The sequence below is a fragment of the Engraulis encrasicolus genome, chromosome 6, assembly GCF_034702125.1.
Source record: "Engraulis encrasicolus isolate BLACKSEA-1 chromosome 6, IST_EnEncr_1.0, whole genome shotgun sequence".
NCBI classification, from domain to species: Eukaryota; Metazoa; Chordata; class Actinopteri; order Clupeiformes; family Engraulidae; genus Engraulis; species Engraulis encrasicolus.
Window position 1 is genome coordinate 34,298,818 of NC_085862.1, and position 22,703 is coordinate 34,321,520.

The window sequence follows — 22,703 nt, forward strand, 5'->3', positions numbered from 1 at the left end:
TGCTTTTGCTAAGCAGCGAGCATACGCACTTTGCCAGTTTGATGCATTGTGGTTAGAAATTTCTAACCAGAATGCATCAAACTGGCAGAGTGCGCATGCCCACTGCCTAGTAAAAGCAGCACTGCTTCATCACGAATGAGCCCATTGTCTACGGTGGCAGCCAGTCAGCTGCTTTCAAGCCCCTGATGAGCCAATCATGATACTCATTACTGCTTCAGTAGCCAATCACAGCCCAGCAACTTCTTGCACCTCAAACAACTACTAAGGATATCCTCTCATTTTTGTAAATACATGTTGTAAATGCATGTTCACATATTTCGAGAAATTTGTTCACATTCTGTAAAGTTTTACACCTGTTTATTATTTATAATGTAGCTAAACGTAACAGCGTTATGGGGGATTGTTTTTGGGAACTGTGTTTTGAAGGGCTAATTATTCTATCACATGTAGTGAAAAAAAAACCTCTTGCATCACTCTCTTAACTGTGCAACGTGCATGAAATATAAATGCCGGCTACTGTTTTGTATGTTTTTTTTTAAATGATCATTATTACATGGCCTTCACCTTTCTAAATGTGTTAACTCAAGAGAGAGAAAAAAAAGAAAAAAGAACAATAAAAAAAGAAACACAAAATGACAGCATTACTAAGTACGATACTCGCACTGTGTCCGTAAAGACTGTGACTTGTTATTGAAGCTCTTGTGATATTCACCATAATAACAAAGCTAGGTCACCTCCTTGCTAGTGTACAGCAAGTAAGAACTAACAAAGGGAATCTGTCTCTAAAACAGTTCAGTCTCCTTGGCACTACATCCATGCACTGGCGCACAGCACTTGAGAACTGATCTGCTTATTGCAGTGTTTATACCCCCCCTGTGACAGTAAACCTCTTTGTGGTTCGGGTTTGACTGCCAGCTTATGGTCACACACGGCCGCTGACAGCTTTTGCAGGGGCCCAGGACAAAGTCATCTGAAGGGGCCCTATTCTCAATACATATGTTAATGTTATGACTACTCAATTCTGGGCCCCCTCTCTCCCAGGGCCTGGGCCAGCTGACCTGTTTGTCCTCCCCTGGTCCTACACACTGCTCATTCACCATGTCACACAGTGTGCTAGTTGCTACTTCCATACGCCGCTGTCACAACAAGAAGCAAGCCACGAGAGATTGAGACCACTGCTCCAACCGACCAAACAGGAGGGTGTTTGCAAGGCACGCTGTTAAGGTCGACTAAAATGTGTCCAAGTATAACCTATGAGTGAAGAGCGCCTTGTTCTCTCATGCTCGCGCTATTAAGGTTGACTAAAATGTGTCCAAGTATAACCTATGAGTGAACAGCGCCTTGTTCTCTCGTACTCCCGATTCCCCTTTCCACCCCACGACTTAATTTAACATAATGTATGTATGTATGTAGGTATGTATGTATGTATAGAGTTGGCTACGACGAATACTCTTCAAGAAGCGCAGCTGCTTTGTCTCTTTTTTTTTTCATTTCGTTGTGTGCAATAGTGTAGTGTAAACAGTGTTGTATGTAACATGGAACAAACAAACAAACAAACAACAAAAAAAATGGTTTGTTGATAAATTGCACTTTTTGTTTCACTTAGAGCTACCGATGTCTCCTCAAGTGATGCAAATGTTATGGATTCTGTAGAGAAAATTAAAATATAATGTTGAAATTTGTGTCAGAGATGTATTTTGTCTCTTTTCTCCTCAAGTACATTGCCATTTTAACTTAACCCATTTTAGCCTGATGACTCGTAGCCTATATGTTGTTTAACCTTTGGTGTATAAAGCGACATATACGCTGCATTCAGGCTCTTGAGATTTTAGCTTTTTAATAAAAATGTTGGTATGTTACAGTGGAATGAACACATTCTAATGCGAGATGAGGGTTTTAGGGTTTAAATGCAATCATGTTTCATGTTTTTATGTGCATCAGAGACTGAGATATTTAGGTTTTGGCAACTCTCCCAACAACAGCTTAGGCATTCAGCAGGCGTTTTTTGCAGGTGCTTTAGACATCAAAGGGTTAAAATGACCAAATTTTATTACAATGTTTATTACAATGTTACTGTTTATTACAATGTTACTGTTGCATTAAAAAAAATCAATTACTGAAAAATATCATCAACATATCATACACATTGTTTATATATCGTACATCAAATTGTACATTCAATTTGCTTCAAACTTCAAAATATGAAGTAATGTCAACGCACACAGTGTCAGTGGTTCCAAAGAAAACCCAGTCATCATGTCTGTGCTGAACAGTCCATTACAGTCCCCTGTCCAAACTCAGCAAGCTCCAAGCAGTACACATAGTCATTGCGACACCCTATCACCAGTGTCTGTCCCCACACGACAGGGGAGGAGAAGAGCTCTCCCGGGAGGCTTAGAGAGGCGCACACGGACCCGTCCTCCGCGTTGAGGACCCAGACTGTCCCGTCTGTGGAGGCGACGGCCACCAGCGTCTGGTAGTGGTGTCCACCTGGGTGCAGTGGGCGGAAGGCGAAGGGGCTGGAGTAGACCTTCCCTCCCGTCTGGAACTTCCAGCGCACCGAGCCATCCGCGCAACTCAGGCTGTACACACAGCCGTCATGTGACCCACACACCAGCGTCTGATTGGACGTCGGAGGTATTGATGATGGCACAAGGCAGGGTGAGGAGAAGACGGGGCCAGCGGTGGTGCACTGCCAAAGCTGTTAAGGTGTGATAGGTTTACAGAGAAGGAGAGTTTGAGAGTTGGCTTAAGACAGTGCGTACCATGTCAAGGAAGTAGGGCCCAATGCGTATGTTTAGGTAAGATTTGTTTATGTGGCAAATAATTTGATCACAGTCTGTTTTTCTTCCGTAGAGGTTTTTAGGTTTTCTTACAACAATTAGGGATCATTGGTGGTAGTGACTTAAAAATCAAATCTCATCTCAATTTCATTCTCCATGTGTCCTAAATATATATATATACTTTGATGCTTAGAGTCACATTATTGCAGAGGTATATATGGATTCATTCAATGCAATATTTATTTTTTACCATGTCACCCGTGTGGCTGAAAGCGCAGACGTTGCCATCTACCGATCCGATGAAGACAGCACCGTTGGAGCAGCGAGGGGAGGAAAAGAATGGAACGCCTCTCGACCGTGTCCACACGGTGGCGCCAGTCTCCTGAAATTACAATCAGTTCAGAATTCTTCTCTTGCGACTTCTCTCACCAAAGGTGGAAACTTCTGTACCTTTTGAATCCTTCCTCAACACAACCATGAATACTTAAAGATTGGTTCTATGGCATGTGCACGTATGTGATCATGTGTTGTCAATCCTAAAATGTTTCTTGGCACTGTTTTCCCTTCCCTAATTCTCCTGGTATTCCAAAGTTTAAGATTTATGGAGTATCAGGTCAATGCACCAATCAATGGAAATCATGACCTTAAGTAAGTGCCTGACGGAGGCTTTTGGGGTCTGATTTAAACATGGTGATAAGAGACAGGCAGAGAGAGAGAGAGAGAGAGAGCGAGCGAGAGAGAAACATGAGATACATTATATTTAGCAGAAACATCTGACCAAAGCGACTTACAAGGAGGACATGCAAGCAAGTACAGAGTAAGAGGTCAGTACAGAGTGCAGCAGTATACAAGTAATGTAGAACAGGTAGAGAGCAGAAAAATAGTGGATGACCTATGAAGTATAGTGCAGGTTAGTACCCATGATTAGAGGTGAGTAGTATTAGTTATGTTCTGCAGGGAAGCTCTCTCGGAGGAGATGAGTATTCACTAGTTTCTTGAAGGTTGAGAGGGATGACCCTGCTCCTGTAGCAACTGGTAGCTTATTGTTATTCCACCATCGAGGGACAATGACAGAAAACCATTTGGACTGGGATCGGTACTTACTGGGTGGAGACATAGGAGGTGTCCCTGCAGTGTGGCTGCATAGAGGAGCCTGAGAGTAGGGTGCAGACAGGGAGAGGAGAACACTGCACCTCCACCGCAATGGCGTTTCCACACCAAACTCTTTTCCTTCATCAAAAAAACAAACACACACAAAAGTTGCATAGGTTTACCTCACACTTTTCTAGTTTGAATTTCACTACATGTAGTGTCTTCCTTGTGTTATTAACGCAGCTAAGAGGTGCAACCTGTAGGATGTTCATTCCCTTTTTCAAACTTGGCCAAGGCTGTGAAGTGACAATTTAATACCCTTGACCAGGGGTGAAAGTAGTTTTCAGTTCTTAGCGGAGCTACAACCCCACCCCCTATCCGCAAACAAACAATAAACAAACAAAATAAACATGTGCTCTACAGATCTATATCGCTGCATGACTATTTAAGGTTCCTCTTCACAGGAGGATACTTAGTGTGGTTGTTCTGCTTTTGTTTTCTATACCGGACCTTACTTTTTCCCCCCAAATGTGGGTTTTTGGGCAGCATTAAACCTACTCTCTTACCAGTACTGTGCACTAGCTATACATGTTATACCGGTGCTACACACCTGTGTTACACACCTGTGTTACTGTGCACCCATCTACTTTCACCCCTGCCCTTGATGGTTTTGAATGCATCACGCCATGTTCATTCAGTATTTCCTATTTATTCCCCATATATATTTTCCAAGAGCGCCACTCTGTGGTCTCACATTTCATTACAGCCATCATAGCAAGTGAGAAAAAAAAGAGAAATGTGGATCGAAACTGTCAGCGTAATGCAGTTTTTTGTACATGCCCAAACATAATGTAGTTGTGCATGAGTTTTTAGTGATTCATTTACTTTGTTGTACAGCAATGTACATCTAAAGGCCCAATACCTATTGCCTGTACATCTAAAGGCCAAGGTGGCATATGGGAAGAAAAATGAAGGACAATGCAAAAGAGGCCTGGCAGGGGATTAAAAAGATCACCGGGTGTGGAAGAAAGGGAGGTGTGGTGGAGGGCAATCTGTCAATGGCCAATGATGACCTAAACCATTTCTTCAACCGGTGTGGCAACTTAAGCACAGGGGGAGGCAATTCTCCTGACACCTCCAAAGCCCCCTTACCCCCTCAGCCCACATTTGATAACGACCATTATAACAACCCTGACAATCACTTTTCAGCAGGCTCCCAACTCCCTCACTCACAACACCCCCACTCTCAATATCACTTCACCCTGTTTCACGAATATGAATACTACATCCCCCCTCCCCCCTGGTCTGCCTATGGTCTCCAATCCCATCACCATCAACACTGCAGCACCACCTCCACCGATGGACACAGCAGGCTCACCAACCCCCACTACCTCTACCCGCCCCCTTCCCCTACCCCTCACTTCTGCAACTGGTAACAACTTAACCACCACCCACCCCTCCCATCCCCCCATCCCCTAACCATGCACACCTCTGCAAATCACCACTGATCAAGTGAGAGGGGCACTGAGAAGATCCAAGGTGGTCAGCCCAGATGGCGTCTGTGCAAGACTGCTAAAGCAACCGTATCTCACTCATTTCGTGAAGTATTCACGAAAAAAATTGATTAATTTTCGTGGTGCATTCACGTTATTTCCCGCCTTTCGTAAAGTCTTCACGAAAATAATAGATTAATTTTCACGCTGCCTATTCACTTGAATTGCCCGACTGTTGCCTAGCGACCCACTAGTTTGATGCCCTTTCGGTAGCCTACCGTCACATGGTAATCAAACATTTCAAACAAGCAATTTAGGGTTAGGTTTAGGGTCAAGGTTAGGGTTAAGGTTATGGTTAAGGTTAGCGTTAGGGTTAGGGTTAGGTTTAGGGTTAGGGTTAAGAAGGGTTAAGGTTAGGGTTAGGTTTAGGTTTAGGTTTAGGTTTAGGGGACATAAGGCGTAAGTACCGAGGGTTAGAGGGCTACAACCCCACCCCCTATCCGCAAACAAACAATAAACAAACAAAATAAACATGTGCTCTACAGATCTATATCGCTGCATGACTATTTAAGGTTCCTCTTCACAGGAGGATACTTAGTGTGGTTGTTCTGCTTTTGTTTTCTATACCGGACCTTACTCCCCCCCCCCCCCAAATGTGGGTTTTGGGCAGCATTAAACCTACTCTCTTAACAGTACTGTGCACCAGCTATACATTTTATACCGATGCTAGTACGCACCTGTGTACACCCATCTACTTTCACCCCTGCCCTTGATGGTTTTGAATGCATCACGCCATGTTCATTCAGTATTTCCTATTTATTCCCCATATATATTTTCCAAGAGCGCCACTCTGTGGTCTCACATTTCATTACAGCCATCATAGCAAGTGAGAAAAAAAAAGAGAAATGTGGATCGAAACTGTCAGCGTAATGCAGTTTTTTGTACATGCCCAAACATAATGTAGTTGTGCATGAGTTTTTAGTGATTCATTTACTTTGTTGTACAGCAATGTACATCTAAAGGCCCAATACCTATTGCCTGTACATCTAAAGGCCAAGGTGGCATATGGGAAGAAAAATGAAGGACAATGCAAAAGAGGCCTGGCAGGGGATTAAAAAGATCACCGGGTGTGGAAGAAAGGGAGGTGTGGTGGAGGGCAATCTGTCAATGGCCAATGATGACCTAAACCATTTCTTCAACCGGTGTGGCAACTTAAGCACAGGGGGAGGCAATTCTCCTGACACCTCCAAAGCCCCCTCACCTCACCAGCCCACACTTGATAATGACTCTGATAACAACCCTGACAATCACTTTTCAGCAGGCTCCCAACTCCCTCACTCACAACACCCCCACTCTCAATATCACTTCACCCTGTTTCACGAATATGAATACTACATCCCCCCTCCCCCCTGGTCTGCCTATGGTCTCCAATCCCATCACCATCAACACTGCAGCACCACCTCCACCGATGGACACAGCAGGCTCACCAACCCCCACTACCTCTACCCGCCCCCTTCCCCTACCCCTCACTTCTGCAACTGGTAACAACTTAACCACCACCCACCCCTCCCATCCCCCCATCCCCTAACCATGCACACCTCTGCAAATCACCACTGATCAAGTGAGAGGGGCACTGAGAAGATCCAAGGTGGTCAGCCCAGATGGCGTCTGTGCAAGACTGCTAAAGCAACCGTATCTCACTCATTTCGTGAAGTATTCACGAAAAAAATTGATTAATTTTCGTGGTGCATTCACGTTATTTCCCGCCTTTCGTAAAGTCTTCACGAAAATAATAGATTAATTTTCACGCTGCCTATTCACTTGAATTGCCCGACTGTTGCCTAGCGACCCACTAGTTTGATGCCCTTTCGGTAGCCTACCGTCACATGGTAATCAAACATTTCAAACAAGCAATTTAGGGTTAGGTTTAGGGTCAAGGTTAGGGTTAAGGTTATGGTTAAGGTTAGCGTTAGGGTTAGGGTTAGGTTTAGGGTTAAGTAGGGTTAAGGTTAGGGTTAGGTTTAGGTTTAGGTTTAGGTTTAGGGGACATAAGGCGTAAGTACCGAAAGGGCGTCGAATTAGTGAGTCCCGAGTGTATCAGCAGTGTTCTGTCAGCACCCCCTCCCCGCCCCTGCAGACGTTTGGATAACCATAGCAGCAGTGGGGTAATTCAAGTGAATAGGCAGCGTGAAAATTAATCTATTATTTTCGTGAAGACTTTACGAAAGGCGGGCAATAACGTGAATGCACCACGAAAATGAATATATTATTTTCGTGAAGACTTTACGAAAGGCGTGAGATAGGGCTCGCTAAAGACATGTGCTGAGGCATTAGCTGAGCCACTTCAGCACCTCTTCAACAGGAGTCTGCAAGAAGGCAAGGTCCCTACCCTGTAGAAAATGTAATGTCTGGTACCAGTCCCAAACAAAGCACACCCCAAAGAACTAAATGATTACAGACTGGTTGCCCTCAGCTCACACCTAATGAAATCTTTTGAACGCGTGCTGCTGCGTTACCGTCTCAAACCCCAGGTACGCAAAGCACTGGATCCTCTGCAGTTCACCTACCAAGAGAACGTGGGAGTGAAGGATGCTTTCCTGTATCTCCTTCACAGGGTACACGCTTACTTGGACAAGGGTGGCTGTGCTGTGAGAATCACGTTTTTTGACTTCTCCAGTGCTTTCAACACCATACCAATGCTGCTGAGACATAAACTGGTGTGGATGGGAATGGAGCCTGGCCTGGTAACCAGGATCACTGACTACCTCACCGAGCGACCCCAGTTTGTAAGGATAGGTGACATTACATCTTACACAGTGATCAGCAGCACAAGAGCGCCACAAGGAATGGTGCGCTCCCCGGTGCTGTTCACTCTGTACACAACAGACTTCAACTGCAATTCTGGGACATGCCACATGCAGAAGTTCTCAGATGACACTGTTATTGTGGCGTGTGTAAGAGACGAGGAAGAGGAGCACAGGGTACTGGTGGACAACTTTATGGGATGGTGCCAAAACAATTAGCTGCTCCTGTACACCACCAAAACCAAGGAAATGGTGGTTGATTTCAGGCGGTTCACCCCTCCCTTGGTGCCTGTCTCTTTTGGGGGAGAGAATATGGAGACTGTCTCCACTTACAAGTACTTTGGAGTGCACCTTGACAACAAACTGGACTGGTCCACAAATTCAGATGCGCTTTACAGGAAGGGCCAAAGCAGGCTCTATTTCCTCAGGACGCTGAGGTCCTTCAGTGTCTGAAGCCGACTTCTGCTTATGTTCTACCAGTCTGTCATCATGGCCAGCGTGCTCTTCTATGCCGTAGCGTGCTGGGGTGGTAGCATCAGGAAGAGAGACGCTGGGCGCCTTGACAGACTGGTGAGAAAGGGCAGGGTCAGTGGTGGGCATGGAGCTGGAGACTCTCACCTCAACAGCTGAGAGCAGAGCCCTGAACAGACTGGACTCTATTATGTGTTCAATGATATTCAATCACTGCACTATGGAACTCTTAACCACTGGACATACTTCTTTTTCTGCCTATCACAAGGAAGACTGTGTGTGTGTGTGTGTGTGTGTGTGTGTGTGTGTGTGTGTGTGTGTGTGTGTGTGTGTGTGTGTGTGTGTGTGTGTGTGTGTGTGTGTGTGTGTGTGTGTGTGTGTGTGTGTGTGTGTGTGTGTGTGTGTGTGTGTGTGTGTGTGTATTATTCAATACACTTTGCTTGTACTAAACTGGGACGTTGTGAGGAATCTTCACCCCTATCACACTCTGTACACTGCCTGCTTTATGATAATTTAACCCATTGTCTTCATGCACCTTACCAGAATCTATGTTCTACCTTGATTACCATGTAATACGTTCCTCTTACCTCTTACTTCTAAATCACAATACTACATCATAGATGTATCGGTCAACATAATTTCTGGTAAATTTAATCTTGTCTACACAGAATGTTTTGTCACATTGCCTGTTTATTTATTTTCTTAGTTTTTATTTTTCCCCTCCCTGACTATTACCTGTGTTATATGTGTCTTTAAATGTCCATGTGGGCATTATGTGTTTTTATGTAAGCTACTTGACACCTGAGTGCCCTCTCAGGAATCAATGAAGTTACTCTACTCTACTCTAAATGTGGATTGGAACTGTCAGTGTAATGCAGTTTTTTATACATGCCCAAACATAATATAGTTGTGTATGACTTTTTAGTGATCAATTTACTTCATTGCACAGCACTGTACATCTAAATACCTATTATATTGCCATACCTGTGGGTTGAGGGCATACACATGGGCATCATGGGAGCCCACTATGACCAGGCCACTGACTGGGTCTACAGTGGGAGAGCTCTTCACCGCATTCCTCGTCTCAAACGTCCACCACGTCTCCCCCGAGTCAGCATGCAGGAAATACACCAGTCCATCATAGCAACCTGTACAAGTGCACATACAGTACAGAGGATCAGATACACGGCTGATTAAAGATGCACTGTGTCAGATGGTGCCCTGAGTAGTTACGTATTGCAACTAAGCTGTTTAGTGAAACTGTGCTGAATACTGCCAAAATGTGGTCTTTTCATGAATACTTACTGATTAATTAACTAATATTTACTAGTATGAAAAAAGTACAGTCAGTATTTCAGCTAAAAAATCAATTACTATCAATTACTCCGATTACGCTGCTCTGGGGAGAGTTTGGTCGTCCACCACACAGCAGGCGAATAAGCAAACGCACTTTGAAGCGTAATCTCAAGGAAATGCAAAGGTTTTAGGACTCATAGTATCATAGTAAGTCAAATTGTTTTCTGGGATAAGTGGTGGTAAAGCAAATGTGGATGCTGACCCACAACCATAACCTGGCCCTTGACAGCACTCAGTTGCGAGCAAGGCGGAGCCACATTCAACATGACAGCCAGGTTACGACAGCCGGGGTACACACAGGGTATTACATGAGGAAAGTGCAGTGTTTCCCCCAGAATTTTTGTTAGTCAAGGTGGTGGGGCATTAAAAGTATATTTTTTGGCTGAGCACCTTTAGAAATTACATTAACAGCATGAAATCTTTATCTTTTCAGAAGCCTAGTCAAGGTGGTAGGTGTTTCTTGTCAAGGTGGCCGCCTTAGCAATGAAGTGCTGGGGGAAACCGTTAAGTGTCTGCAAAAATATAACGTAAACCTGTCCATCTCATATACCTTGTGTACTATGAAATGCACTACAGAAAATAGATAATGCATGTTATCATCTGGTTACGTCATGGTAATGCACAAAGTGCGGATAACACAACCCACCACAAGCAGACTGCCACATGGAAAAGAAAGCGTTTGCTGAATTTAAGGGACTGGTCAAATGCAATTTCAAACTTCTGGGCTAACCCCGCCAGATTTTTGACAATAAAGTACACTTGACTTGACTAATGTAGCCTTTTCCTCTAATTATTGCATGTTGGAACCTATACCATACAAGTACTGCAGTAAAAAGATCATGCATGGGGTTTCATGCACAGTTTCAAGCCCTACCCCTTGTTGCGCAGTTTCAAGGGACAAGACTACACAGAAAGGATAGGGGATAGGGATCATAGGGGACTGACGCTAAGCAGGGCTCTAAGGCTCGGGCCAGATGGAATCGCAACGAGGGCTGTGTTGTAACCGAGCATGAAAGTTATTGCGACTATACAGCATGTTTTCTGTGACAATATCAGGTCCTCGACAGGCTTGCCGTTTAGTGAGAAAAACATTCCTGTATAACCAAGCTCTAAATTAACACCAGCTAAATAGCCAAATGCTGGTGAAAATTCAGCTTGGCTAGTAAAAAAGATTTACCAGCCACTGTTACCCATTGGTGAGTGTGCAATTGGCCAGTAAGATTAACATCTACTAGCCATTTTGTTTGGTGGTGAAAAGGGTTAATGTAGAGCCCTGGCGCTAAGTCATAGTAAAGCACCACTGTGAATACTGACCCACCACCACCAGGGTGCCACAGGCGGAGACAGCAACGGCAGCAGAGGACTCCAGTCTGTCCCCGAGCACGCGCTCCCAGCGCACCTCTCCGCTGGTCAGCTCCAGAGCCTGCAGCCTGTGGGAGTGGGAACCCGTGAACACGGTAGCCCTGCTCCTGCCTGAGGGCACAGTCTCCACCAGCAGCACGGGAGAGGCGTCCACGCACCTGCCCGTATCCGAGCTCCATCGCACCCTCAAGGACAACTGAGGGACAGTGGTCATGCTTGTAGTGGTGGTGCCTTCTTGCGAGTCGGACACCGCTGTATTCATGAAGGGTGTCGAGATGTGAGAGGGTTGAGGGTTGTCGTTGTCTTTTACAGTTGTTGCAAGGTGTGATGTTTCTGCAACTGCTGTGGGAACAATTAAGTCCTTTGTCTTCATCGAGGGTCTGAATATATGAGACGATTGAAGGTTGTCATTGTCTTTTAAAGTTGTGTTGAGAATTGCTGTTTGAGGGTTCAGCTTTGGCGTCAAACTTTTCTTTGTTTGACTGTTTTTTGGGCTGCGTCCGCCACCCTCATTCCCATTTAGACCTTTACTCTCAGTCGCGTGTGAGCGACCACCAATCCTGAGCACCTCCCCAGCTCGCCTGACTACATGTCCCCCAATTCCTGAGTCCGCGGCCACCGCAACAACCCCCACAGGCCTAGTTGATGTCCCAGTCATGGATGGATCTTCAATCGGCCTCTTGGGAGGGACAGGAGAGTGGGCCCCCGCCGCTACTGTTGCTGCAGCATCATCATCATCATCATAGCGTCTCTTCAACGCAACCTGAGCCTCTAACTCCAGCTCTTTGGGGAACGGTGCCATTGTGACGTGTCTTAGAATGTCAGCGTAAGAGCCATCCAGCACGACCTCCAGTAGCCCCGCAGAGCTAGTCCCCGTGGCAACGGAGATGCTGTCACAGAAGCGCAGCGCCTGGAGAGAGTCTCCTCCGCTCAACAGGAAGTTGGCCCCTGCCTCCACGGACACGTCTTCAGGCAGCCCAAGGGCCTCCTAGGGGGCATGTATATAAAGATAATGCATCCTTAATTGCACAGCAGAGGTTGCATAGCATACATGAGAAGTGTTTTGTAAGTGATCTATTAAGGGAGCACTAACAAACGTTCACTTGAGTTCACTTTCACTGGATGCCACGTTGCACAACATTGACTTAAGTTCCTGAAGCTGCATGACGCGACACTCAGACTCAGAGATTTTTTTATAAATGAAAAATGTTGATATTTAAGAGCTAGATGGAGATAGAAGTTCTAATGTGAGATGAGGGTCTTAAATGCAATTTATTTTATTTTATTTGCTTCAGAGGCTGAGATATGTAGGGTTTTATTAGCCTGACAGGCCAGACCATTCGTTTCAGGATTTAATATGAGTTTATACGTAAATATACCAATTCCTTTTTCAAATATGCTATGCTGTAATCCCACAGAATGGTGTTTTTGCCACATATATAACATATATAACATATAAATAACTAATGAGCAATGATGAAAATGTTTCCAATGAAAATATGAAGCAAGAATCAGAAAAACAGTATGCTAATGCTAGATAATAAAGAGCTTGTTGTACAATTTACCTTCCAGAGAATAAGCAGTCTTTCTTTGAGTGTGTCTGCAGACAGTCTGTCCTTGTGAGATCCTAAGCGTTCTCTATATCTCTTATACACTTCTTTCAGCTCGCCAAGTGCAACTTTACCTGAAAGATCACATATCAAATATTAGACAAAGACTAGAATGAATAGAAACAGACAAGAACTCATGTCCTGAAGAAGGCGATTTTAAAAAGTCCTTTGTGGACATGTCATTATAAAAAAAGACATCTTAACCGTATTTCGGTAGTGCCTTGGTGAAGAAACTTTTCTTTCTCTTTTCAACCACCGTTGGACAAGAATTCATGTCTCCAGACAGCCTAGGGTAATTGTGATTCATGAAAGAGGAAGACAGCCTCGACTTACCATGTGAGGTGAGGGGCAAGCTTGGGAGAAGAACCAGACAGTCTGGGATGGCATGGCTGGGCAGGAGGTGGGACAGCCTGCGTTGGATGCCTCTTTTCAGGCCTACTGAAGAGCTGCCTCTACCATCACCATCACCACCACCACCACCATCACTGTCAAAGCCAATGCTGTGAGCATTAGATGATGCTGCCCCTGGTGCGGCGTGAACAGGAGATGGCACGATGAAAGCAACTAGCTTGTCTCCCTCGCACAAGGCTACAGCACAGGCCTCGACCTCTGTCAAATTCTCCACCGCCTAAATGAAACACACAGACAGGAAGAAAACATACATTGTAGATCTGTTTGGAATACATCTTGACCAGCAAGCAGAGGTGTCAGTGCCAGGTGTAGACAGTAAAGTATTTGAATCAGCCAGCGCTGAAGTCAGCTGATATGAAAAGGAGTACTCAAGACAGAGCAGTTACTCATTGAAGAAGACCAGTTTACTCAGTGAAGTTACCCGTGTTGGAGGGGGGCATGGTTTTCAATTTTCTTTCCAGATTTTTGTAGGGATGCACGATACCACTTTTTTGAAAACTGTTACGAGAAGGACATTAATGTCTGTACTTGCCGATACTGAGTACCGATACCGATACTTTTACCACCAACATACAATGGAAATAAATGCACAGCCTTGCTTTTTCCACCCGTGATATTTTTTATTGTCCATTTCCATGTAGATTTAAATGTTAGTAAATGTATGAGGTGGCGCCTGTTCCCGATGCTGCTGTCAAGTCAACAGAATGTTGCATTGTTTCGTATAATAGCAGTATTGGTGCTTGGTATCGGCAAGTGTTTGACGAGTACGAGTATAATGAGCAAGTATCTGTGCTGATACCGATACCAGTATCGGTATCGGTATCGGTGCTTCCCTAGATTTTTGACACCTCTGACTAGTAGTCAGACTACAGGTAGTGACTGCAGGTCTGGCCATGTGGTACATACTGTGTGTCCCTCTTCAGGAAATGTATCACCTCTCTTAACACATTAACTGTCGCACTGTTTTCAGAATGTTGGCGGTAAACTGCCAGCAATCTAGACCATTTTTGATGTTTTTGTATAGCCAGGGCCCCGCCAGAAATTTTCGGACCCATGAGAGATTCCAATTTTAGGCCCCCTTAAGGGCCCCTGTCAGTGCTTGGGCCCTTAGAATCTGTAACACCTTTCCCCCCCTAGCAGCACCCATGGAGCCACAGATTGTTTTGTGCTAGAGTTATGGACACATAACATGGGTCATTTAAAAGGCAGACTCAGTAGGTGAAAACAGCTTGTCGATGCAAGATTCAGTGACGAAGCTAGGCCAAACTAAGTAGAGGCTACTTCTGAAAATCTCTCCAAAATCACAGTTTTTTCACCTAGAAACTGAAATATAGTGTCTTGTGTTGCATGTAGGAGTACTAGATGGCAGGCAACACAGATGTAATATAGCCATGCTAGTAGGTGCTGGGCAGCCAATGTATTAACTATTAATCTGTGCATCAAATCCAACCTCATAGTCCTGCTCATCAACTCTTAACATCTCTCACCTGTTGAACAGAGTCAAGGTGAAGCTGCTGGCCGTGGCGTTTGACCAGATGATCCTTTCTGCCGAGGTAGAACAGCTGAGCACCTTGCACCGTAACCCAGTCCCCTGTTGGACGCATGGTACCAGGAACCACCGTTTCTTCCTCATCCAAAAGACACACTCTGTCCTGCCCACCTATGTGTGTTGAAACAATCGCAAATGTAATTTGATGGATTTAAAAAATAAATGAATTCCCCCGAAGGGAATTTGTCTTGCATTTTGGGAGTACAATGAACACTTGGACAGACAATTACAATAGTACACAAAGACAAGACTAGACTAAAAAACGTATTAAACAAAACATATTAAAATTAAAAAATGTAAGTCCTATATACAATTACGGTATTGCAGTTATTCTGTCTGAACTCAACTTATTTAAAAGTTGTTTGCTACTAGGCACAAAATATGTTAACCCTCTATTTGTCTTAAAGAAGGGTAACCTTCTTTGGGGGGGGGGGGGGGGGGGGGGGGGGGGGGGGGGGGGGGGGGGGGGGGTGTATTCCAAGAAAAGGGGGTGAGATGGAACGTCCAATATATTTAAGGCTAAGGTAGTGGTGTACTCATCAGAAATTTGCCTGATAGATTTAACATCTGTACCAGTTATTTTCGTGCCTAAATGTGTGATTCTTTCCAGCATGTGTCTGTTTTTAACAGAAAGACCACCTGCCCAACACTGAATGGCAAAGGTCACCACACTCTGACTAAAAGTTAGATAAAACAATCTTAAAATCACTGTATCAATCTTGAAGCTACGCAGGTTCATTATAAAATAAACAGGGAAGGTTTAAGATTAAGATTTAAGATTACCCATGTACACACAAAGAATATTTGAAACTTAAGTATGTGAACAAATGTTGGTGCACACACCCCAAAAAGCAGGTGCAGGACACATGGGTGCACAACTATAAAAAGAAAGTGGAATGTCCACACACTTGCATGAGGAGCAAATAGTTTCAAAACGTTCACTGGGAATAAAAAAGCAAAATGGGAGCAAGCATGCAGAATTCCTCTTTATTATAAAACCTATGTATGTACAGTATATAATAGTGGCGGATGGCATGGTTGTGTGGGTTGTGTTAAGAACTGTGATGAAAATGAGCCCTCACCGATGAAGATCTGTCCTTCTCCTTCACTAACCATTTGTCCTTCACCATCTCTGACCTCCAGCCTAGTTCCCATCAGAGGCTCACCAAGGGGCACTGAGTCTGTACTCCTAACAAGAGAACAAAACAGTGTTGTTAGAATCACCCTGTATTTTGTACACACAATGTTTCTGTTTGGATAAGTCCTAAACACACATATTTGTATATTTTGTATATTCACAACAGAGCGAAAAGAAGCCATTATATGCCATTCTGATTACGCTCTGTTGATGTATGGAGATACACCCTCATTGGTATGGACCTCTTCCACATGATGTTAAAGAAAATGAAAAGAATGCCGCACACTCTGCTCCATGTTTTATTGGTGAAGTGACGTTTCGGCTGTCTAGCCTTCTTGAAGAAGAAGAAGGAAGAAGACCAGACGGCCGAAGCGTCACTTCACCATTAAAATATGGAGCAGAGTGTGCGGCATTCTTTTCATTGTCTTTAACATTTGTATGCACAAGAAGCCAGCACCTCAAGAAAGACTTTATTGGTGTGCGATAAGTCAATGTGGAAATCCTCTTCCACATGATGTCAGAACACCTTCAATCCAATGCATTTGAAGAAGGACATTAGCATCCGCTGGTACAGACATAACATTTACACCTCATTGTTTTTCTATGGAAACTGGAAGTCTGTCATTTTTCCTGCTTCGCTTCGAAACGGAACTTGACACAATTGAGAAAGAGGCCAATTATGTACCTCACCATGATGTTGACAAGTTGTGGGACACTCACGATTGCAAAAGGTCTGCTTCTGTAACTGTGTGGTAGGTTGCCCAGCAGGACACCTCTGTGGTGCCATAGAGGTTGAAGATGCATGTGCGATTCCCTTCCTGCCTCCAACTTCTCAGGACAGCAGGTGAGGGACAAGCCTCACCCCCAAGAGCTAAAATCCTCAGGGAGGAGTCAGCACTCATCACTTCCTGTTGCAAGACACGCCTGCCAAAGCGTCCCAGAAGAGTCGGGGTAGCCTGCAGGAAACATTCAACCTTGTCATTTACCAACGCATCAGTAGGGTTATATTATTCTGACAGACAGTCAGCGTGTTAGCTGTGCTTTTGTCACAGGTGGGGGTGCCCATTTGTAGGCTTACTTTTAAGGTTTATTTTTAAGGGTAATCCTGACCAATTTCTTTTCTTTCTTTTCTTTTCTTTCTTTTATTTTGCCTTTATTGTGTTATAGGACAGTGAAGTATTGACAGAAAGTGAGAAGGGAGAGAGAGACAGGGAAGGGCCAGCAAATGACCTCGGGACGGAATTGAACCTGGGTCGCCAGTGTAGCAGCCGAGTGTCCAGCCGATTGAGCCATGGCTGGGCCAATCCTCCTCAATTTCACCATGCTGTTGTACTGCTTCACACTGCCCTTAACTTGTCAATACCCAGATTTTCTTCTTCAGCCCTTTCCCAGATCCTAGTCAGCTAACTGGGGACGTGGTTTGTTTAAATACACATAGTATTTGAAACATCCTAACATACAATATCATCTGAAATAGTTATTGTTGTGTTGCAATGTGTCTGCTGACATTGCATGACTTTTGACTTTTGGAATGATATTTGTAGTATGATGAGATGTTTCAAACACTATGTCAACAAATCATGGCCACAGTTAACAGACCAGCATGTCGGAGGAGGCTGAACAAATAATGATGCATCTTCAGGTAACTTACTGGCAAGTCCAGGGTAGTGTGAGAGAGCAATATAACTGCAGCTTGAAATATGCCAGAATTCTCCATTACGTGCACTCCACTCACCTGCAAGATTGTTGTCTTGTGTTGGTGAAAGAGAACTCGAGCCAATCGGCCCGGCATCCTCTTGATGGCCGGCGGTACGATCAGCAGCTGAGCGCCGGAGCACAGGGCCAGAAACATCTCCACAACTGAGGGGTCAAAGGTTAACGGAGAGGCCAGGAACACAACGTCATCTGCAGTCACCCCAAAAAGGTCCCTGTGGACATACAAATGAACACGTTATTAACATGTGGCCATACACAGGGAAGCTGACAAGGGGGACAAAGGGGTCAGTTATCTATCTCCTGCCCATGGGCCTAGCATAAGGTCCCCATTACATTCAATTTTGACAGCGGGGGGCATTCAGATTACAATCACAATGTAAATGCATACTAACTTTCTATTATTTCACAATGCCTCAGAGTATGAAACAGACATATGAACCTGAGATGCATGATGTTGGGAACTATGCAACAGTGTGGCACTCTGACGATCTTGGGCTGTCCTGTTGTGCCAGATGTGCACAGGACGTAGGCCAGTGAATCCGGGTCGTCGGTTATGGAAGTAGACGTCTTGACGAGGCTGGACCGTGCCCTCTGCGCTGCTTTACTCTCTGACTTCATGTCACGGTTGTCATGTGGCTCGGGGGATGGCTTTCTGTGTATCCTAACTAAGGTCAGATTCTGGGCTGGCCACTGAGAACAGATCTCCAAAGCGAAATGGCTGGAGACATGTGCTTGAAATTCCTGATGCAAAATCAGAAGAAGAAGAAGAAAGTATTCAAGGTAAAATATGGGTTAATCAGACAACAAATGATTACTGTAGGCCTATTTCTTGATCTTCATCATGGTACTTTGTGTAATACATCAGGTCAGGTTGCTTTTGCTATTAAGATGCACATACACAGACATTTACCTGAACAAGTTCATTTTGAACAACACAGTTTGTAAGTTTGCACTGGTGAATGATTCTGACTGTGTGTGTTGAGGGTGCTTCAGGGTTGAGAGGCAGATATGGGGAAGGTAGCTGAAGTATGCTGTCGAGACATGGAGAGAGACGAAGTATTATAAGATAATAGAATACATGCTTATTTACAATGGCTTATTGGGAAGTTATAGCCTTAAGAATTGTTTGCTCACATACCCCAGCACCCAAACAGGAAGGTTAACTTCGGGGTAGCAGAAGAGTCCAATTAAATGCTCGTTGTGTAAACTGAAGCCACGTAGAAGGTTTGTCAACTCATTGCTGGCAGCGAGCAGCTCTTTATAAGAAAGTGTCAACACTCCTGATGCTGTGCATGTGTCAAAACTGACTGCTGTTCTGTCGCTGTCTGTCGAAGCAGCCTTCTTCTGCACCAAATCGTGCAGAGTATTCAGTCTCATGTTTGCGCACGTAACAGATATCCCTTCGACTTTCTTTTATTCAAGGGTTGTCTGTTAGCAGCAACATTTAAGATTATAATGTTGTGCAGAGACAGCTGCAACCAAAACCTCAAAACATTAAACCCTCATTCATTCAAAGTAAAGCGTCGCATACTGACCGACGCATGAAAATGACGTCACTAGCGTTGATGAAACAACGCCGCGTTTCACACGCGCTCCATTTTGAATTTCAAGCGGTTGTACGACACACGGGATCGGATAATCCAGACGCTTTTTTCAGACCGAATAAGACCTTCTAGCTGAACTAACTAAAAGGAAATATTTAACGTACGTATCTGTGCGTTCGCTGACCTAATTGTGAACTCTGAACTTCCGAAGCAACCGAGTCTGCGCCTCGTCTAAAACCCCGTATTTCTAGTGAAAATGGCCGAGTGTTACATTCGTGTGGCGGATGATGAAAACGGGGACCCAATTGAGATCCTAGCGGAGGAGGACAACTCCGTGCTGCTGTCGAATGTTTCGGCACAATTTCCTGGGGCCTGCGGCCTACGCTTCCGGAGCCCCAGTACCCAGTCCATGCGCGGCGTCCGTCTGGTGGACGGAATTCTTCATGCTCCCGAGGATGGATGGCAAAATCTCATCTATGTCGTCAATTACCCAAAAGACAACAAAAGGAAGATGGACGACATGGACGCCGCCTTGGCCTCCAAGATGAAGAGGGGCAACCACACATCTGACCTGATTGTATTGGGGCTGCCGTGGAAGACCTCAGAGCAGGACCTGAAGGACTATTTTGCCACCTTTGGAGAGGTAATCATGGTCCAGGTCAAGCGTGATGCGAAGACCGGCAACTCTAAGGGATTTGGATTTGTGCGGTTCACCGAATACGAAACCCAGAACAAAGTCATGTCCCAGCGTCACATGATCGACGGAAGATGGTGCGACTGCAAGCTTCCCAACTCCAAGGCTGGAAACGACGAGCCCATGAGGGTGGGGAGGGTGTTTGTGGGACGTTGTACTGAGGATATCTCTGCTGACGACCTCCGCCAGTTCTTCATGCAGTACGGGGAAGTCACTGACGTTTTTATCCCCAAGCCTTTCCGCGCTTTCGCCTTCGTCACCTTCTCCGACGACCAGGTCGCACAGGCACTGTCTGGTGAGGACCTGATCATCAAGGGAGTCAGCGTGCACATCTCCAACGCGGAGCCCAAGCGCAACAACAATAGGGCAATGATGGAGAAAGCGGGGCGCTTTGGCAATGACTTCGGCCAGGCTTTTGGCGCTAGCCGCGGCACAGGAGGCAGCAATTCTAGCAACCTAGGTAGCTTCGGTAACATGAACCCGGCCATGATGGCCGCGGCTCAGGCCGCTCTACAGAGCAGCTGGGGCATGATGGGTATGCTGGCCAACCAGCAGGGGCAATCCACCACCTCTGGCACCACCCAGACCTACAACTCAGGCAGCAGCAACTACAGTGCAGGCTCGACCGGGCTGGGGAGCTGGGGTAACGGGGCTAACTCCACTACTAGTAGCAGTGGGTTCACCTCCGGATTCGGCTCTAGCATGGGGTCCAAATCCTCCTGGGGTATGTAAGTGGGTTGGGGTGGGGGGTGGGTGATGTGTTTGTAGTAGGCTATGTGTGGTAAGTACCGGTATTCAGAATCCCCCCCGCCATGTTGTATGAGTAAAAAGAAAGGAAACAAAGAAAGGAAAAAAATATTGGAGGGATATTGAAGATTTGTCCAGGATTTTTTTAAAAAGAGTGTGACATGAATCATTGTTAACCAGGGGGGTGAAGAAAACACACCAATGGTGTCCTGTTAATTTTATTTTTGTTTTCTCTTCAGTTGTCATTTCAACTGGATTCTAAGATGCATGTATTATAGCAAAAGGTTCTGAGCAAAAAAAAGATGCATTACAAAGTTTAAACATCGAACCCTTACTTAAGTTCTTACAAGTATGTCTTTTCTTTATACTGTCTTGCATTGACCAGAATCTAGTTGAAACTGAGAAAATGTATTACCTTTTTAAACATGAGTGATGGTGTATGTAAGTGAGACTTGTATGTGGAGTGCTTTGGGTGTCTTTGAATCCCTCTGAGGTAATTTTGCTCAGTGTTTTCTATGACATGTCATTGAAGGGAGTTCTCTTATAAAACAAAATACACATTGATTTAAAAAGTGGTTACTTGCTCATATGAAAACTTTGGTTGATTTTTTTTTGTTGTTGTCATTTTTATTGAAAGAAGGAAAGCAAAATAATAAAAAACAAAATTGAATTTCATTCTTACTTTGTTGTGTTTCCTGAGAGAAAATAATAATGTATTTCCACCTATTATTATTTGATAAAATGTGTTTAAAGACGACCTTAAAAACGTCAAATGGTGGATAAGAACAATGTTAACTGACAATCAAAAATATTTATATAGCACATTATCATACATAAATGTCATTCAGTGTGCTTAAGAATAGAGAAAACTATATTGTTATATAGATGGTGTGTAATTAACTATCACCAAAAGCGGATGAAAATTAAACTGTTTTTAATTTCCTTTTAAAACAAGATACTGTTGGGCCAGTTCTAATTTGGACAGGGAGTTGGTTCCAGCATTTTACAGCATAATGACTAAATGCCATTTCACCTTGTTTAGACCTAATCCTAGGCACAACCAGTAGAGGAGATTCTGAAGACATCTATTTGGATGATTATTGCTCAACCATATTTACAATATATTTAGGGCCAAGCCATTCAGTGACTTATAAACTATCAGGAGTTTTAAACTCAATTCCAATCTCACTGGAAGCCAGTGCAATGACCTAAGTATTGGAGTAATGTGGTCTATTTGTTTTTGTCAAAATTCTTGCTGCAGCATTTTGGATTAGTTGCATATAAGTTCCGTTCCTATAAGTAGGGTATTGCAATAGTCAACTCAATCGGTAATAAAAGCATGGATTAGCTTCTCTAAATCCTGTTTACATACAACATCCTTAACTTAAGCAATCTTCCTAAGGTGCCAACAAGCAGATTTACTAAGTGTTAATGTTTTTGATGTGAGCATTGAAACTAAGATTACTGTCCAACATCATGACCCGCCAGGTTGGTAGGGGGAGTAATTAATCAGTGCTCTCCCCCATCCTCCTCTATGACTGAGGTACCCTGAGTATGGTACCGTACCACCGCACTACTCCCTTGGGGCGCCATTGAGGACTGCCCCCTTGCACGGGTGAGGCATAAATGCAATTTCGTAGTGTGCAGTGTTCACTTCTGTGCATTGGAGTGCTGTATGACAATGGGAATTGGAGTTTCTCAACGGGGCTTATAATGACTCAATAGGGCTACAGCCATTTGGAGAAACAGCAATGTAAATTTGAGTGTCATCAGCATAGCTGTGATAAGACACATTGTACTGTTTTAAGATTTGAACAACACTGAACTAAACTGATGACATGGCTTTGCTGTGTATGAAATTAATCTTTCCCACCCCCTAGTGGATAAAAGTGGTAACAACATTCTACTGTCTTGTACTTTCTTCCAATAATAC

At 44.4% G+C, this 22,703-nt stretch overlaps 2 protein-coding genes across 2 annotated transcripts; one reads left to right on the plus strand and one right to left on the minus strand.

Moving 5' to 3' along the window:
* Positions 1–1,794: 1,794 nt before the first annotated feature.
* On the minus strand, positions 1,795–19,263 carry aasdh (aminoadipate-semialdehyde dehydrogenase). Its single transcript, XM_063201360.1, has 14 exons — positions 18,924–19,263; positions 18,696–18,816; positions 18,225–18,526; positions 17,805–17,997; positions 16,790–17,025; positions 16,014–16,120; positions 14,870–15,042; positions 13,305–13,599; positions 12,927–13,045; positions 11,314–12,349; positions 9,628–9,791; positions 3,888–4,013; positions 3,034–3,165; positions 1,795–2,701 (listed from the first exon to the last, which is right to left on the minus strand). Exons 1-14 carry the CDS (start codon positions 19,160–19,162, stop codon positions 2,255–2,257), a joined length of 3,690 nt encoding a protein of 1,229 aa, XP_063057430.1. The 5' UTR covers positions 19,163–19,263; the 3' UTR covers positions 1,795–2,254.
* Positions 19,264–19,386: 123 nt separating this feature from the next.
* Positions 19,387–21,445, plus strand: LOC134451153 (TAR DNA-binding protein 43-like). Its single transcript, XM_063201361.1, has one exon. The coding sequence runs from the start codon at positions 19,586–19,588 to the stop codon at positions 20,753–20,755; it is 1,170 nt and encodes a 389-aa protein (XP_063057431.1). The 5' UTR covers positions 19,387–19,585; the 3' UTR covers positions 20,756–21,445.
* Positions 21,446–22,703: the final 1,258 nt, after the last annotated feature.

What these genes read in the sequence shown, in the direction of transcription:
- aasdh (XM_063201360.1), bottom strand. Translation starts at nt 19,162, where the DNA reads ATGAGACTGAATACTCTGCACGATTTGGTGCAGAAGAAGGCTGCTTCG. An exon ending in CTTCCTGTTTGGGTGCTGGG is followed by an intron (nt 18,817 to 18,923) that starts GTATGTGAGCAA and finishes ATGTCTCGACAG; the next exon opens with CATACTTCAGCTACCTTCCC. An exon ending in ACCTTGACTCTGTTCAACAG is followed by an intron (nt 13,600 to 14,869) that starts GTGAGAGATGTT and finishes TGTTTCATTTAG; the next exon opens with GCGGTGGAGAATTTGACAGA.
- LOC134451153 (XM_063201361.1), top strand. Translation starts at nt 19,586, where the DNA reads ATGGCCGAGTGTTACATTCGTGTGGCGGATGATGAAAACGGGGACCCA.